The 19,152-nt window shown below is 42.4% G+C and overlaps 1 protein-coding gene across 1 annotated transcript in view; it reads left to right on the top strand.

Annotated features, from left to right (window-relative positions):
- LOC139354007 (uncharacterized) overlaps positions 1-18,197 on the top strand; it is a 978,888-nt gene extending 960,691 nt beyond the window's left edge. The window contains exon 9 of the mRNA XM_070998212.1: positions 18,103-18,197. Within this exon, the coding sequence (XP_070854313.1) occupies positions 18,103-18,182 (80 nt within the window). The 3' untranslated portion in view covers positions 18,183-18,197. The remainder of the gene's footprint in view (positions 1-18,102) is intronic.
- Positions 18,198-19,152: the final 955 nt, after the last annotated feature.

Here is a 19,152-nt window from a genome sequence, read left to right as displayed (position 1 = left end):
ATCCAGCCCTGTTCAGTTTTCGGCATTTTTTCCGTTAAAAGGCAATCGCTCGAATTTCTGTGCTACCTACGGTTTTGATGGGTTGGTTTCACAACCAACCGCCCCCAAATCCTTCGCCGGTTTCTGTGACACCCCTGATGAAGACGTTTCTACCATATTTTAAAAAGCAGGGTCTCAGAAAAACAAGTTCCTAAAAAGAGTAAACAGAAATGCTCAGTCCTTGAGCAAGACAATTTAAATTTTTGGTATTATTTAAGGATTAAGGATCTTTGATTTTGTATCCTTACTTAAACGCATAAGTTGATATGCGAGCTTGGTTATAAAAAAGAGTTAGGAACGACATTTTTTAAACACATTTTGTTCTCGATCTCACGACAGCAAGCAGGGATAACACCCAAATACAAAAGTTTTAAAAGTTGCGAAAATAAAACAAGGAAGAACGCTTTTTATTTAATCAATCGATAGGTATTGACGAGACCAATACATTTCAGTCAAAATGTTTATTCTAGCATCAAAACTGTAGGAGCCACAGTTTTGGGCAGTTTGTGGGCGTTAGAGTGGGCGTGGCACTCTGCTGAATCAAACTTGCGGTGCGTAAGAAGCTCAGGAATCTGCACGATAAATCTCAATAGCCTAGCTCCCATAGTTTCCGAGATCTCAGCGTTCATCCGGACAGAGAGACAGACGGACAGACGGACATGGCTAGATCGACTCGGTTAGTGATCCTGATCAAGAATATATATACTTTATGGGGTCGGAATCGCTTCCTTCTGCGTGTTACATACTTTCCGACGACTCTAGTATACCCTTTTACTCTACGAGTAACGGGTATAAATATGAGTAGAATATCGGCTCAAACTGTGCAATGCGTTCTTCTAAAAAAAATTTAAAATTCAAAGTCGCATCCATTCTAGGCGCTAGGCCACGCTGTAGCTCGAAATTGATTTAATTTTCAAGTTGAGATCAACATTTCCTCAACTGAAGATGATTTTAAGAATGTTTGTATGTAAATTAGTAAGTTTGGTGGATCGGCTGCTGGTCCCCCGCTGCTGTCCCGTAGCACGTCGGTTGCTGGTCCCACGCTGCTGTCCTGTGTTACAGAGGCGGTGGACAACATCTAGTCCTCCGCGTGAATAGCCGGTTGGCTGGTGTTTAGCTCCTCGTCGAAACTGATGAGTTACGAAGATTACGTTGGGAAGATGACTGTCTTCCTTTCACTACTGGCCTAGAGACTCAGTTAGTGTTCCAAAAGATAAGTGAATTACCGACGGTGGTCGGAGTTACATTTAAGCATGTCTGTTCTTTATTGAAATCAGAATGAAACTGAACTTAAAGCTAACAAAAATTGGAATCAAAGCGGCCACGCAAATATGCTGTGTTTGCCGGCTATGCATGGGCATCCGGCCAGACGCTGTGTCAGCAGTTTTGGCCGGAGCGAGCTGTCGAACGAACGGTCATTGCCGCCGCTCGGTTAATTTAGTTAACTACTCCCCCCTCAGGAATGAGGCCGCCCTCGGCCGACCCTAATCTGGCAATCATCTCTTTTAGCTGGGCTGTAGTTCTTCTGGCCTGGGTGAATCGCCGATAGGTTAATCCGATGCAGATCAACGCGCAGCATATTGCTCCTGCAATTAGCATTATCTGATATAAGCGATAGTCGTTGACCTCTTCTCCGAATCGTTTGATGTGTTCCAAATTACGTTCACTTAATCGATGAAGGTATGGAAGACTAAGGATGTTTCGTTCCATATTGATGTTCAGAGAAGGCGAGCTGGCTACTCCCGAAGCCCTTTTCTGGGCTGTGTCCTGGTTGACAAATCGGGTTTCGTTGACTGTGGCACTCTCAATGAAGGTGATGAGGTAGGTACCCTGTACGTGGACGTAAGTGCCATTGTCCACACTCACACGAGCCGGGCGATCATTTACAATGACAATTCCATCGTCAACGTAAGTGACGGGATGCAAATCACTTTGCTGAATTTCGCAGTGCGCAGTGCCTCCAGCGTGGAGCTCCTGGGCGCACGAACTTCTTAGCGCCAGTTGGCAAAATGTGGCCCCTGGTGTTACGGAGCAGTTTCTTACCGTGGGGATCTCCCCATTGCATTCCGCTATTATATTATCTTCCAGCCTGAGAATGGTGCCATGATGTGACACAGGAAAAACGGTAATTTTGTTGCAGGCTGACTTAATTTTAGGAAATTTAATAACAAAGTGTAAGATGTTAATGGATTGTAAAACTTTCACGGACGCTACGGACAAAACATCTTTGATGGCGGTCTCCGTGGGCTCTTCCATCCACACACTTTCTAGGTCTGCATGATCTAGTATGCTAAGCCTAACGACATTAATTTTTGCAAGGGCGACTGCAAGCATCAAATTCTGCAGCTCCATTACCATCATCCTATTACGAGCTAGCAACATCTCGAATAGGTGTCCCGTATCAATTTGGGATTCCTTAGCCGACCTCAGAAGTTGATTGACAGTAGTGGATATTTTATTGATTTGGTCTTGAGCTTTGGTATTAATATTTAATTGCCTATTGTTTGCATCAATGAGTAGAGATTCGTTAAATTTAATTTTTTCAAAATCCTCGGCGTCCGGCGTTCCCGCCACTACCTTTAAGGCTTTACCTAGGAAGTCTAAACTCCTGGCTACTCTATGGTGAATGCTTAATGACTCGAGCAGGTCACGCAAGTGAGCGGTATCAACGCTCAAAAGTTTTTGCATATGCGATTGTGGGAACCTGTCGGTCATTCCGTCTGTCTCTTCCACCACGCGCCTATACTCCGAGAGATTCGCTGAGTGTCTTACAAATGCGAACTCTTCCCATACCAAAATTCGACCATCAACGATGGGAATATATTTGGCTTTTGAGTAGTCTGTTATGTGCGCCGAAGCTACGGTCAAGAAGAATAGCAGGGGTATGATTGTAAACCTGTAATTCGGATATACTGTATTGTTTGTTAAAGACGGGTTAACCCACCACCAAAGCACAGAAAAAGCAGTATGATTAAAAATAATAGTAATGAAAAGCTTACGCCAAGTGGCTAGGGATAAAAGTAATGAAAAATGAAAAATTATCAGGCGAGATATAACATGGTTATGCTTGGTTTTGCTTGCTTTTTTCTTCGCATAACGGCGAAAGCTTGTTTCCTAGTCTCCTGTTGGATTTTACTAGGACTTTGTCGCCGGCATTGAATATTCTGTTTTGCCGGGAGGCATTTTCCCTGCTTCTTAGCTTGTCCTGGGCATGCCTTATTCTACCCTCTATATCGCACTGTGGGTCATTCGATTGAGTGACTACCACGTCGGCGGGCCTCTTACCGAGGACCGAATGGATAGATTTGTTGTATTTTGCCGTGGCCAGTAAAATCAACTCTACAGTGTCGCTGATGCCTTTGTCGATTTTGAGGCATCTGGCAAGTTCCACCAGAGTGCTGTGGAAGCGTTCCACTTGTCCGTTCGAGACGCTGTGGAGGGGCGGCGCATTCGAGACGCTAACGCCGAAGTGGTTTTCCAGCATGGTCAAAATAGTGTGCGAATTCAATGACGGTTCATTGTCGCAATAGATGACTTTAGTTTTGGGGAAAACGTTCAAGAGTTGTAATAGGGTCGGTTTGAGATCTTCTATTGTTCTAGAGAGAATCGGTTGGACCATTGGAAATTTTGAAAACTTGTCAATGCATGTGAGGAAGTATTTCTTGTCTGTAGAGAAAATGTCTATGTGCAGCATTTCCCCCACCTGCGATGGGACTGGCGTTTCGCCGAGTTCCTGTTTTTTTTGGATGTCTGTCATATTTGGCTCTCGCGCATGTCTTACAGTTTGAGACGATTTCGCTGGCCAATTTTGCCATCTTCGGGAAGTAGTACTCGGAGAGCACTTGCTTCACATTCTCCTGGGCCGATCTATGGGCCCTATTATGCTCAGCTGTGATAAATTCCCGCCTCTCAGCAACTGAGAAGATGTCTGTTACTTGATTTTTGCAGTACCAAAATTTTGTTGCTGGAAATTGTCGCACCAGCTGGTCCTGTACCATGGCCAACGTGTGTAGGTCACAATGGATGGCGTTTACGCCATTAGGAACGATAATATCTGCGATTTCTCTGAGCAATGATTCTTTGCACGAGAAGCTAACTAAGTGACGCCTTTTGTTCCCAAACAGTATGAAGCTGCGTTTCGATGGGGAGCGCGCCCCTTCGAGAACCAATTGGTTCTGGAAGCAATTCAGCGGTTTGTCCGTAGAATCAATGGTGTGGGTCAGGGAGAGTTCGCTGTGTATCGTGGCTATGCATGATTCAGCTTCCTGCTCTTCCATGGCATTGAGTTGTTGTCTGGACAGCGCGTCCGCGACCAAGTTCTCTTTGCCAGGCTTATAAAAAATACGCGCACCTGACTCATCAATGCGCGCCTTCCACCTCTTGATTTTAGCGTTCGGATTCGACTCCGAGACCGCAAAGGTTAAGGGCTGATGATCAGTAAAGATATTTATGTCTTTTACTGCGTACAGATAGTGTCGTAATTTGGCTAATGCCCAAATAATAGCTAACAATTCCCTTTCATTTGTAGCATAATTTATTTCCCTGTCCTTCAATGTCCTTGAGATCATCGTGATAGGGCGACCCTCTTGGGACAATACCGCGCCAATGCCATAGGCTGATGCATCTGTCGTTAGATCAAATGCTTTTTTATAATCAGGGTATCTTAGCATGACGTCCTCAGATGCCAAGATATTTCGCAGCTTCTGAAACGCTTGTTGCTGCGCCCCAGAGAACTGGACCGAAATGTTCCGCGACCTATGTCTACTAACCGTTCCATTTTCCCCTTTCATGATGTCCGAAATGGGTCCTTTATGAAACATCTGTAGTAGCTTGCCAGGCCAAGGAATGATCTGACTTCAAACACGGATTTTGGTTCCGGGAAGTCTTTAATGGCTTTGACCTTCTCTGGGTCAGTTGTTGCACCATTGCTGGTGACTATGAATCCCAAAAAGCCTACGCTCTTTTTAAAGAAGCGTGATTTTTCTACAGACACCCTCATGTTTGCTTCGTAGAGGTTCTTTAAAACCCAATCTACATGTGTGACATGTGATTCTTCATTTTCAGAGAAAATAATCACATCATCCACGTATACGTAAAAAAATTTGCCGATTTGCTCTCGCAAGATGTCGTCGATTGTCCTTTGAAAAATGCTGGCAGCATTTTTCAGACCAAAAGGGAGTCTGCGAAATTCATATTTCCCTCCGTTTACCGAAAAAGAAGTTTTTTCGCGATCACGCTCTGCAAGCATGATCTGGTGGTATCCTGACTTAAGGTCCAATGTTGTAAAATATTTGGCCTTGCCTAGGTTTCCCAATATCATGGAGATATTTGGCATGGGGTACTTGTCGGATACCGTTCTTTCATTTAGCTTGCGAAACTCAATTACTAGTCGCATGTTTTTGTTGCCGGTAGGTGGTGCATTTTAATCTCGCTTTGCTGCTTGCATATCTCTATTTAGCTGAGTAACGGGTATCTGATAGTCGAGGTACTCGACTATAGAGTTCTTCCTTGTTTTATTTTATTTTGTACAATATGCGCTTTAAAAAGTATTCTTTTTGGTCATTTTGTTAGAAAAGCATAAATTTAGTCTAAAACTTATTGAAAAATGGCCAAAATAAGTCAAATAAAATTCGATAATTATTCAATATTCGATATTTAGTGTATGTATCCAGCCCTGTTCAGTTTTCGGCATTTTTTCCGATAAAAGGCAATCGCTCGAATTTCTGTGCTACCTACGGTTTTGATGGGTTGGTTTCACAACCAACCGCCCCCAAATCCTTCGCCGGTTTCTGTGACACCCCTGACGAAGACGTTTCTACCATATTTTAAAAAGCAGGGTCTCAGAAAAACAAGTTCCTAAAAAGAGTAAACAGAAATGCTCAGTCCTTGAGCAAGACAATTTAAATTTTTGGTATTATTTAAGGATTAAGGATCTTTGATTTTGTATCCTTACTTAAACGCATAAGTTGATATGCGAGCTTGGTTATAAAAAAGAGTTAGGAACGAAATTTTTTAAACACATTTTGTTCTCGATCTCACGACAGCAAGCATGGATAACACCCAAATACAAAAGTTTTAAAAGTTGCGAAAATAAAACAAGGAAGAACGCTTTTTATTTAATCAATCGATAGGTATTGACGAGACCAATACATTTCAGTCAAAATGTTTATTCTAGCATCAAAACTGTAGGAGCCACAGTTTTGGGCAGTTTGTGGGCGTTAGAGTGGGCGTGGCACTCTGCTGAATCAAACTTGCGGTGCGTAAGAAGCTCAGGAATCTGCACGATAAATCTCAATAGCCTAGCTCCCATAGTTTCCGAGATCTCAGCGTTCATCCGGACAGAGAGACAGACGGACAGACGGACATGGCTAGATCGACTCGGTTAGTGATCCTGATCAAGAATATATATACTTTATGGGGTCTGCGTGTTACATACTTTCCGACGAATCTGGTATACCCTTTTACTCTACGAGTAACGGGTATAAATATGAGCAGAATATCGGCTCAAACTGTGCAATGCGTTCTTCTAAAAAAAATTTAAAATTCAAAGTCGCAACCATTCTAGGCGCTAGGCCACGCTGTAGCTCGAAATTGATTTAATTTTCAAGTTGAGATCAACATTTCCTCAACTGAAGATGATTTTAAGAATGTTTGTATGTAAATTAGTAAGTTTGGTGGATCGGCTGCTGGTCCCCCGCTGCTGTCCCGTAGCACGTCGGTTGCTGGTCCCACGCTGCTGTCCTGTGTTACAGAGGCGGTGGACAACATCTAGTCCTCCGCGTGAATAGCCGGTTGGCTGATGTTTAGCTCCTCGTCGAAACTGATGAGTTACGAAGATTACGTTGGGAAGATGACTGTCTTCCTTTCACTACTGGCCTAGAGACTCAGTTAGTGTTCCAAAAGATAAGTGAATTAACGACGGTGGTCGGAGTTACATTTAAGCATGTCTGTTCTTTATTGAAATCAGAATGAAACTGAACTTAAAGCTAACAAAAATTGGAATCAAAGCGGCCACGCAAATATGCTGTGTTTGCCGGCTATGCATGGGCATCCGGCCAGACGCTGTGTCAGCAGTTTTGGCCGGAGCGAGCTGTCGAACGAACGGTCATTGCCGCCGCTCGGTTAATTTAGTTAACTACTCCCCCCTCAGGAATGAGGCCGCCCTCGGCCGACCCTAATCTGGCAATCATCTCTTTTAGCTGGGCTGTAGTTCTTCTGGCCTGGGTGAATCGCCGATAGGTTAATCCGATGCAGATCAACGCGCAGCATATTGCTCCTGCAATTAGCATTATCTGATATAAGCGATAGTCGTTGACCTCTTCTCCGAATCGTTTGATGTGTTCCAAATTACGTTCACTTAATCGATGAAGGTATGGAAGACTAAGGATGTTTCGTTCCATATTGATGTTCAGAGAAGGCGAGCTGGCTACTCCCGAAGCCCTTTTCTGGGCTGTGTCCTGGTTGACAAATCGGGTTTCGTTGACTGTGGCACTCTCAATGAAGGTGATGAGGTAGGTACCCTGTACGTGGACGTAAGTGCCATTGTCCACACTCACACGAACCGGGCGATCATTTACAATGACAATTCCATCGTCAACGTAAGTGACGGGATGCAAATCACTTTGCTGAATTTCGCAGTGCGCAGTGCCTCCAGCGTGGAGCTCCTGGGCGCACGAACTTCTTAGCGCCAGTTGGCAAAATGTGGCCCCTGGTGTTACGGAGCAGTTTCTTACCGTGGGGATCTCCCCATTGCATTCCGCTATTATATTATCTTCCAGCCTGAGAATGGTGCCATGATGTGACACAGGAAAAACGGTAATTTTGTTGCAGGCTGACTTAATTTTAGGAAATTTAATAACAAAGTGTAAGATGTTAATGGATTGTAAAACTTTCACGGACGCTACGGACAAAACATCTTTGATGGCGGTCTCCGTGGGCTCTTCCATCCACACACTTTCTAGGTCTGCATGATCTAGTATGCTAGGGCTAACGACATTAATTTTCGCAAGGGCGACTGCAAGCATCAAATTCTGCAGCTCCATTACCATCATCCTATTACGAGCTAGCAACATCTCGAATAGGTGTCCCGTATCAATTTGAGATTCCTTAGCCGACCTCAGAAGTTGATTGACAGTAGTGGATATTTTATTGATTTGGTCTTGAGCTTTGGTATTAATATTTAATTGCCTATTGTTTGCATCAATGAGTAGAGATTCGTTAAATTTAATTTTTTCAAAATCCTCGGCGTCCGGCGTTCCCGCCACTACCTTTAAGGCTTTACCTAGGAAGTCTAAACTCCTGGCTACTCTATGGTGAATGCTTAATGACTCGAGCAGGTCACGCAAGTGAGCGGTATCAACGCTCAAAAGTTTTTGCATATGCGATTGTGGGAACCTGTCGGTCATTCCGTCTGTCTCTTCCACCACGCGCCTATACTCCGAGAGATTCGCTGAGTGTCTTACAAATGCGAACTCTTCCCATACCAAAATTCGACCAACAACGATGGGAATATATTTGGCTTTTGAGTAGTCTGTTATGTGCGCCGAAGCTACGGTCAAGAAGAATAGCAGGGGTATGATTGTAAACCTGTAATTCGGATATACTGTATTGTTTGTTAAAGACGGGTTAACCCACCACCAAAGCACAGAAAAAGCAGTATGATTAAAAATAATAGTAATGAAAAGCTTACGCCAAGTGGCTAGGGATAAAAGTAATGAAAAATGAAAAATTATCAGGCGAGTGATAACATGGTTATGCTTGGCCTACCTAAGTTTGTCTTTGTGGACCATCCACCCCTTAATGAGGACTGTGGTCCCGATGTCCGCTTCCACCGTTTTTTCTTCGCATAACGGCGAAAGCTTGTTTCCTAGTCTCCTGTTTGATTTTACTAGGACTTTGTCGCCGGCATTGAATATTCTGTTTTGCCGGGAGGCATTTTCCCTGCTTCTTAGCTTGTCCTGGGCATGCCTTATTCTACCCCCTATATCGCACTGTGGGTCATTCGATTGAGTGACTACCACGTCGGCGGGCCTCTTACCGATGACCGAATGGATAGATTTGTTGTATTTTGCCGTGGCCAGTAAAATCAACTCTACAGTGTCGCTGATGCCTTTGTCGATTTTGAGGCATCTGGCAAGTTCCACCAGAGTGCTGTGGAAGCGTTCCACTTGTCCGTTCGAGACGCTGTGGAGGGGCGGCGCATTCGAGACGCTAACGCCGAAGTGGTTTTCCAGCATGGTCAAAATAGTGTGCGAATTCAATGACGGTTCATTGTCGCAATAGATGACTTTAGTTTTGGGGAAAACGTTCAAGAGTTGTAATAGGGCCGGTTTGAGATCTTCTATTGTTCTAGAGAGAATCGGTTGGACCGTTGCAAATTTTGAAAACTTGTTAATGCATGTGAGGAAGTATTTCTTGTCTGTAGAGAAAATGTCTATGTGCAGCATTTCCCCCACCTGCGATGGGACTGACGTTTCGCCGAGTTCCTGTTTTTTTTGGATGTCTGTTATATTTGGCTCTCGCGCATGTCTTACAGTTTGAGACGATTTCGCTGGCCAATTTTGCCATCTTCGGGAAGTAGTACTCGGAGAGCAATTGCTTCACATTCTCCTGGGCCGATCTATGGGCCCTATTATGCTCAGCTGTGATAAATTCCCGCCTCTCAGCAACTGAGAAGATGTCTGTTACTTGATTTTTGCAGTACCAAAATTTTGTTGCTGGAAATTGTCGCACCAGCTGGTCCTGTACCATGGCCAACGTGTGTAGGTCACAATGGATGGCGTTTACGCCATTAGGAACGATAATATCTGCGATTTCTCTGAGCAATGATTCTTTGCACGAGAAGCTAACTAAGTGACGCCTTTTGTTCCCAAACAGTATGAAGCTGCGTTTCGATGGGGAGCGCGCCCCTTCGAGAACCAATTGGTTCTGGAAGCAATTCAGCGGTTTGTCCGTAGAATCAATGGTGTGGGTCAGGGAGAGTTCGCTGTGTATCGTGGCTATGCATGATTCAGCTTCCTGCTCTTCCATGGCATTGAGTTGTTGTCTGGACAGCGCGTCCGCGACCAAGTTCTCTTTGCCAGGCTTATAAAAAATACGCGCACCTGACTCATCAATGCGAGCCTTCCACCTCTTGATTTTAGCGTTCGGATTCGACTCCGAGACCGCAAAGGTTAAGGGCTGATGATCAGTAAAGATATTTATGTCTTTTACTGCGTACAGATAGTGTCGTAATTTGGCTAATGCCCAAATAATAGCTAACAATTCCCTTTCATTTGTAGCATAATTTATTTCCCTGTCCTTCAATGTCCTTGAGATCATCGTGATAGGGCGACCCTCTTGGGACAATACCGCGCCAATGCCATAGGCTGATGCATCTGTCGTTAGATCAAATGCTTTTTTATAATCAGGGTATCTTAGCATGACGTCCTCAGATGCCAAGATATTTCGCAGCTTCTGAAACGCTTGTTGCTACGCCCCAGAGAACTGGACCGAAATGTTCCGCGACCTATGTCTACTAACCGTTTCATTTTCCCCTTTCATGATGTCCGAAATGGGTCTTGCTATTGCCGCAAAATCCTTTATGAAACATCTGTAGTAGCTTGCCAGGCCAAGGAACGATCTGACTTCAAACACGGATTTTGGTTCCGGGAAGTCTTTAATGGCTTTGACCTTCTCTAGATCAGTTGTTGCACCATTGCTGGTGACTATGAATCCCAAAAAGCCTACGCTCTTTTTAAAGAAGCGTGATTTTTCTACAGACACCCTCATGTTTGCTTCGTAGAGGTTCTTTAAAACCCAATCTACATGTGTGACATGTGATTCTTCATTTTCAGAGAAAATAATCACATCATCCACGTATACGTAGCAAAATTTGCCGATTTGCTCTCGCAAGATGTCGTCGATTGTCCTTTGAAAAATGGTGGCAGCATTTTTCAGACCAAAAGGGAGTCTGCGAAATTCATATTTCCCTCCGTTTACCGAAAAGGAAGTTTTTTCGCGATCACGCTCTGCGAGCATGATCTGGTGGTATCCTGACTTAAGGACCAATGTTGTAAAATATTTGGCCTTGCCTAGGTTTCCCAATATCATGGAGATATTTGGCATGGGGTACTTGTCGGATACCGTTCTTTCATTTAGCTTGCGAAAGTCAATTACCAGTCGCATGTTTTTGTTGCCCATTTCATCAGTGCCCTTTTTGTCCACTACCCATATTGGGTTGTTGTATGGAGACACGGATTTCTGGATTATGCCGTTGTCCAATAGATTTTGGATTTCTTTGTTAACAAAATCGGCCGCCCCCATGGGGTACGGATACAGTTTTGCATAAATAGGTTCTTCATCTACTGTTCTTATTGTGGCTACTACCGAAGTGTTATACGGTAATGCCTCATTGGGGTCCGCAAATGCCCTTTTTCTGCTTTTAAGCATTTTTATAAAGGCATCTTTGATTACCGGGGGTGCGTCAGAGCAATCTACGTTAGTAAAATTGACATCAGCACAGGTATGAAAGGAAATTTCTTTGACTTCCGTGCCCCATTTAAGACTCCCAGATTTTAAGCAAAGCGATGCCCCAGCCTGTGTTAACAGGTCGAGGCCGATTATCCCATCGAACGTTGATAGGTCCGATAGAATAAAGAACGTTGCTTTTATATCGAAAATTGAGACAAGGCATTTCTGTGTTATTTGTGTTGTGCCATGGATTGAATGAATATTGAAAGGGGCTTCTACTGGACGGACGCCTTTTAGCCCCTTGTAAGGTCTAATAAAGTTTTTAGAAGCGCCCGTGTCTATAAGGAATTTCATGGAAGCCCCCGCTACTCTTCGTCTGAGGACGGGTAGCAGGGATCTACCCCTAAAAAATTGATGGCATCCGAATCATATTCTGTGATGGCGTATTCATCAATTTTTTGAGCCGCGCTAGAGGCCACTGTGGTGTATGTATCACCAGTTTTGTCAGCGTTCTGGGCAATGTGATTTACCCTTTGCCTTTTTTGTGCGTTTTGGTGCGTTTTGTCAGACGCCGCCGGCTTCCTATTCTGGTATGCCGGGGCCTGTGATGGTTTCAACATTCTAGACAGTGATGGATCCACTTCCATGGGTTCCGGAGTGCCTCCACGGTGCCCATCACCGCGTGGAGCAGAGTGCACTTGTGCCGTATGCTGTTTAGTAAAGTGTGGACTTTTCCCAGCACTTACTTGCGTGTATGCCTGTTGGGATGTTTGCTGGCGTTCTTGCGTCTTTGGATTTGTTTTCCTATCCCTATCCTCCTGACTCTTTGCAAACGACGATGCAAACGTGTACCTCTCGTGGTTTGCTTCCACCTCTTGAGCTAGAGCCAGAGCCGTTGGCATGTCCTTCGGCTTTGCCGAGAAGAGGACATCTGTGAGGTTGCGCCTAAGTCCCGAAATAAATACACGGAGTGCATCATCCCGGAATTTGTCGCATAAAACTTTTGCCGCCGACAATTCGTACGACATTGTGACCTTGTTGGTGAGCAAGGTCAGTTTTTATACCCGTTACTCGTAGAGTAAAAGGGTATACTAGATTCGTCAGAAAGTATGTAACAGGCAGAAGGAAGCGTTTCCGACCCCATAAAGTATATATATTCTTGATCAGGATCACTAGCTGAGTCGATCTAGCCATGTCCGTCTGTCCGTCTGTCCGTCTGTCTGCCCGGATGAACGCTGAGATCTCGGAAACTATGAGAGCTAGGCTATTGAGATTTGGCGTACAGATTCCTGAGCTTCTTACGCAGCGCAAGTTTGTTTCAGTAGACTGCCACGCCCACTCTAACGCCCACAAACCCCCCAAAACCGTAACTCCTACAGTTTTGATGCTAGATAGAAAATTTTAACTGAAATGTATTGTTCTCATTAATACCTGTCGATTGACCTAAAAAACCTGACCACGCCCACTTAAACGCCCACAAACCGCGAAAACCTGTGACGCCCACAATTTGCATGCTAGATACAAAATTTTAACTGAAATGTATTGGTGTCGTCAATACCTATCGATTGATCCAAAAACAAATTTGCCACGCCCACTCTAACGCCCATAACGCTAAAATCTGTCTACCGCCGGTAGGTGGCGCACTTTAAACTCGCTTTGCTGCTTGCATATCTCCATTTCCCTTTGAGTAACGGGTATCTGATAGTCGAGGTACTCGACTATAGCGTCCTTCCTTGTTTTTTGTAAAATCGAGCCGATTTATGATAGCATCGAAATTCAACACAGTGCCGAACGAAGACAGCACTGACTAATAATAATAACTGCCTGATAATGTCGGGAGCTATCCACATAATTTCTAAAAATATAATATGCGGCTACTGCCGCTTGTCGCCAAGAGACGTATGCATCCTGTGCTCCCGTAAATTCGGGCAGGCACTTAACGGCGTCCAGGGGCTCATCACATTTAACATTATTTTTAATATCTATGGGCTCGTAGGCTTTAATCTGAGGGGCTTCCGCTTGGGCGGGAGCGATTTGTACCGCATTAACCTGGGCGGTCAGCTGCTGTATGGCTTGGCGTAGTTCGTTTTCCCTACGCTGGCTCTCCAGGGTTGCCTCTTCAACGGCATGGGCAACTGCAGCCTGTATGGTGACTGTCATTTGTTCCAAACTAAAAGTCATGTTTACAGCTGAGGGCATATTAGCGTGTACACGTTTCGGTGTAGAAGTTCTGGCTGGGCCTTTGGTCTCAGAATCAGAGCCGCTGGAGATTTGTTTGTTCCTATACTGCTGAAACGGATTGTTCATGAGGGTCTGGAATTACAAAATCGCCCTGAAGAGTTAAAGCATGGTCAAGCTGTATGCTTGTGCAGGCAGCTGGCCTGTCGAGGGGGACGCGGGGGCTGAGTCGCCGCTTTGCCCACGATGGATGGGGGCTGTTCAGACTGAGTTGTTGCCTTGCCAGGCAGAGACAAGGTGAGGGGTGCGCGGGTACTGAGCCTCCGCTATGGCAAACCGAGAAAATGAAAAACAACAATTGCCACACAAATGCATGCGCGACCGTATCGGGTTCGCGGATGTGGGGTGGGGAGACAATAAAACCAACAAGACTGCGAAGCTAACGCTGAGAATACGAGATATTCGGTCGGGATATTTAAAGTTTGTTTTTTCTTTATGACTGCACTAAAATATTGGTTTATCTATTTGCAAAAAATAGAAAAAAGTATGCAAACAATACGCAATAATATTTGGTAATATTGTCAATATGTCACCATTAATAATATATTTAGTTAAAATATATTTATTATATAAGATTTAAAAAATTTTATTTTAAATTTATTATAAAAGAATTGTAAATGTCAATCAATTAATGAGAGTAAATTTACGAAATTAATGTGAGATGTCAATAATGGAACTGCAGAAATTTTTCTGGCAGTGTATTTGATTTTTTTATAAAATTAATGCAGATAGAGGGCATGTGTGAATGAAAATGCTCACTTACATGATTCCCTAAATTTATTGCAATCTGTATTTTACGTTGAGCGCCAACTAGTAAGTTTGGTGGATCGACTGCTGGTGCCCCGCTGCTGTCCCGTAGCACGTCGGTTGCTGGTCCCACGCTGCTGTCCTGTGTTACAGAGGCGGTGGACAACTTCTAGTCCTCCGCGTGAATAGCCGGTTTGCTGGTGTTTAGCTCCTCGTCGAAACTGATGAGTTACGAAGATTACGTTGGGAAGATGACTGTCTTCCTTTCACTACTGGCCTAGAGACTCAGTAAGTGTTCCAAAAGATAAGTGAATTAACGACGGTGGTCGGAGTTACATTTAAGCATGTCTGTTCTTTATTGAAATCAAAATGAAACTGAATTTAAAGCTAACAAAAATTGGAATCACAGCGGCCACGCAAATATGCTGTGTTTGCCGGCTATGCATGGGCATCCGGCCAGACGCTGTGTCAGCAGTTTTGGCCGGAGCGAGCTGTCGAACGAACGGTCATTGCCGCCGCTCGGTTAACTTAGTTAACTTGTACTTTTTATAAATTCTGTAGGCTGGTCCAACTACTGTTCATGGTCGTAGTAATGGTTGCCCTCATGGTTGCCCAAAGGGCCAAGAAAGATGCAGTCACGTTCAGCAAAAAGGTCATGTCGCGGAAAGGAAAGACGAAGGTAGTAACAGGAAGTCCTTAAGTAGTAATGGAATTGTAGAAACTGGAAAGAAAAATAATAAAATGCCATAAATATAAAAAAATCTTAAAAAATAACAAGTCTATTGAATTAAAGATCAAAAGTTCGAACAAATTAAAAGAAAAGAAGACAGAACGCTATAGTCGAGTTCCTTGACTATTATAGTATCAAACAAAAACACCTTTATCAAAGTCGTACAGCTATACCCAAGCATATTGAATAGCAGCGTGCCGAAAGTAAACAAGTTAAGTAATTGTATTTATTTAGTAGATCGTATAATACATTTTCGTCACAGAAGCTGATATCAGAACTTTTGTTTGCTGAAGGTGCGATCCTCACTTTATCTTCAGAGGTGATTTTTTCGATATGAGAAGACTTTTTAATCACATAATTCATCGTCATACAGCTTCAATTTTCTTAATTTTTCCCAAACGAGTTAAAATTGTAACAGTCTTTGTATGCAATCCTTTTAGGCTTAGAAATATCTTTTAATTGTTGTACCACTAGTTATGATCGGACCATCACAGCAGTGATGCAATGGGCTTCGTCATAAAGTGGACTGCCGTCCACAGTGATGTTTTAAAAGAGTGCCTTTAAGTTTTCGTTAGAAGTTTTTTACGCAGAGAAGGATTAAAAGTTGTTTCGAATTGTTTGCAAAGTATTTCGAAATTCCTTTTTACGATATATAGCACAAGCCTGTAGCTTTAGTACTTTTCAAGGTTAATTAAATATAGCTATTTATAGCTGCTTTTCTGCCACATTAACGTGTTTTTCCAAAAGTGGTAAAACAAAAGATTCTCATATTAAGTTGTTTTCAGGACCTTCAAACAGAGTTTCCATATGCACATAAAAGTGTCAGTGCGCAGGCAGTGTTAGGTATTCTGTACAAGTAAATTTGGCCGTTTTTGTTGGTTAACTACGAAACGAGACTTTTACAACAATGTTACTTTTTACAATCAAAAGTTGAGAAATCTTAAAGGGGTATACACCTAAAAATTTAATTTAAAATAGTATATATAATATAATAATTGAATTAAAAATTTTTACAGCCGAGTTTGAGAAATCAGATAAAAAGCTAAAATAAAACAACTTTTGCCCATAATTTTTAAACGGTGGTATTTCAAATTAAGTTTTTGGCGACATATAGCACAAGCCTGTAGCTTTAGTAGTTCAAAAGTTACGGCTGTACAAAATGTAGCTCTTTATAGCTTTTTTATCGCCAAACTAGCTAGCTTTTCCAAAAGTTGTTGAACTAACGTTTTTTATATTGAGCTGTTTAACATTGTCTAGAATTTTCAGGACTCTAAAATAACGTTTTGGGACAAACTGTCAAGCTGGCAAGCAAAATAAAATTTTAATTTTGAGAAGATCCCTAAAATCTTGTTTTGAACGGAGCATCCGATTTTGATAGTTTGACACCTCAACTTCGACGATTATTTTATGTGAAAATACAAGTAGGTTAATAGCGGGCGGTATTTTTCCATACCGGCCCCAAAAGATCAAATTTCTAAATTTTCACTTTAACATATTCACCGCTCTTTCTCCCAAGCCAAATCTTTTTTTTAAAAACTTGGTATGTAATTCTTTTAGTTTTTGCAATAACATTCGATTGATATATCACTCGATACAACCGGACGATTACAGTAGACTTTCATTTCTTCGTGTATATATAGTAGCCGCCTGGGCACACCCTCGTGGTGCGCTTCGTCACTGAGTGCACTGCCGTCCGCAGTGATACCAGTTACTCAGCTAAACAATTTAACTTCTTTAAGTTAACTATAGATATATATTTACAAATAAAATAAAATTTACATCAAAAGAATTTTCAGTGGGGCGAAAAAGCCTGCCTTGAATCAGCATAGCCCCATGGCAACCAACTTTTGAATTGGTATTGTAAAAGGCAATTGTATGTTTAATAGTTCCCCATGTAGATTCAGAAGTTCGCCATATAGATTTAGTAGTCAAAACTCTTTGTTTGTTAATCATTACATATGTAGTTTCAGTTGTTGAAATTCTTTATTTAATATTCGAACACTTGTCTTTGTTTCCGTCTCTATTATATCTGCTTGTTTTTAACTTAAGTCTGGTCGACAAGGCTTTTGCGCACTGGGGGGAAATATGCTGACAATGCAATTGCGTACATTCTTACAACGCTGCAGTGCGCTGGTGACTATGGTGGCTATGCTGAATAGGCATTAAAGAAACTTCTAGTTTCCTACAGACTATATATGACTGATGGTTTGTATGGTATTTAGCATGGTATTTAAGTATTTCGGCTTGTCAAGTCCCAACACTCTAGCTCTTATAGTTTTCGTGATTTCAGCGTTCATACGGACAGACGGACATGGCTAGATCGACTCGGCTAGTATCCTGATCAAGAATATATTTACTTTATGGGGTCGGAAACGCTTCCATATGCCTGTTACATACTTTCCGACGACTCTAGTTTACCCTTTTACTCTACGAGTAACGGGTACACAAATATAAATGAATAACTTACTTTTTTAATTAAACTTGACTTTAGAAAATAAAATCAAATCAACTTTATCTTAAAGCTGTCATATAAGCGCTAATTTCAAAAGGGTATGTCACTCATCATTTTTAATTAAAATCTGAATTATGTTGGTACTTTTTAGTCGGGAAAATTTTTTTAATATATTATATTTATATATTGCATATTTTCAATCAAAAATCGCGTAAAGATCAAGATAATTTGATATCATTTTCAGGTTGTACCTTAAGCTCTATATTTAGAAGAATACATTTCAGTTCTCATTGTTTTCTAGTCTTAAAAATGTACAAGCCACGCTTTTAAGCGGCTTGTGGACGTTAGAGTGGACGAGACATTCACGTAACACACTTGCGCTGCGTACGAATTTAAGGAATAAATAAAAATAATAACTAATATGTACGAAATCTCCACTTTCTAGTTCTTATAGTTTCCGAGAGCACCGCGCTAACACGGACAGACGGACATAAATGGATCAACACGACTAGTGATCCTGATTAAAAATATATATACTTTAAGACAAGGAAGAACGCTATAGTCGAGTACCTCGATTACCAGATACCCGCTACTCAGCGAGAGGGTCCAAAGGGAAATGGAGATATGTATGTATGTATACAGATTAAGGCGTTATAGGCGTTAGAGTGGGCGTGCCAAACTTTTTTTTGCATCAACCGATAGGTATTGACAAGACTAATTCATTTCAGTTAAAATTTTTTATTTAGCATATGTTATAAATTGTGGGCGCCACATGTTTGGGCGTAATGTGGGCGTTAGCTGTGTATAAGGCTACGGAATCTAAATCTTAAATCACAATTCTCTATCTTTGATTGCTTCCGAGATATCCGAGTAATAATTTTTTAACTAAAAACAAAAGAGAACACTACAGTCAATGCCATCAACTATCAACTGGGAGCAATCAGGGAGTACGATGGAGATAGAGATAAGTATATAAGTAGCAAAGCGACTGTTCTCAAGATTGGACACTATATTTGCTTATAACTTTTTAGAGAATTGCCCGAGTTGAACAATTTTTGTCGTGTAATTATTAACATTTTTCCAGGCATTAAAAATGTGATCGCTAAACGGGTTTTAGCGTTATGGAAATTAGAGTGGCCGCTTACACTGCTGAAACAAACTTAGGCTGCGCAAGAAGCTCAAGAATCTGCATGCCAAATCCCAACTCTCTGGCCTTTATAGGTTTAAAGTTTCCGAAATCTCATCGTTCATACGAACACGCAAGCATGGCTAGATCGACACCCTGTCACATTTCACTCGTTCTTCGTGACCGTTTCGCCACAAGTTCGGCGAATATCGTTCCGCAAACTCCGTATTCGATTGATTTGTTTCCGTGTGACTTCTGGCTATTCGCTAAGCACAGAGACCACTCCGGTGACCGCGTCTTGGGACGATTGAGAAGATAACAAAAATCGAAGAAGGCTCTGATGGCTATACCGGAAAGGCACTATTTGGC

This window comes from Drosophila suzukii (assembly GCF_043229965.1).
Source record: "Drosophila suzukii chromosome 2 unlocalized genomic scaffold, CBGP_Dsuzu_IsoJpt1.0 scf_2c, whole genome shotgun sequence".
Taxonomy (NCBI): Eukaryota; Metazoa; Arthropoda; class Insecta; order Diptera; family Drosophilidae; genus Drosophila; species Drosophila suzukii.
This window is presented reverse-complemented; position numbering and strand designations above follow the sequence as displayed.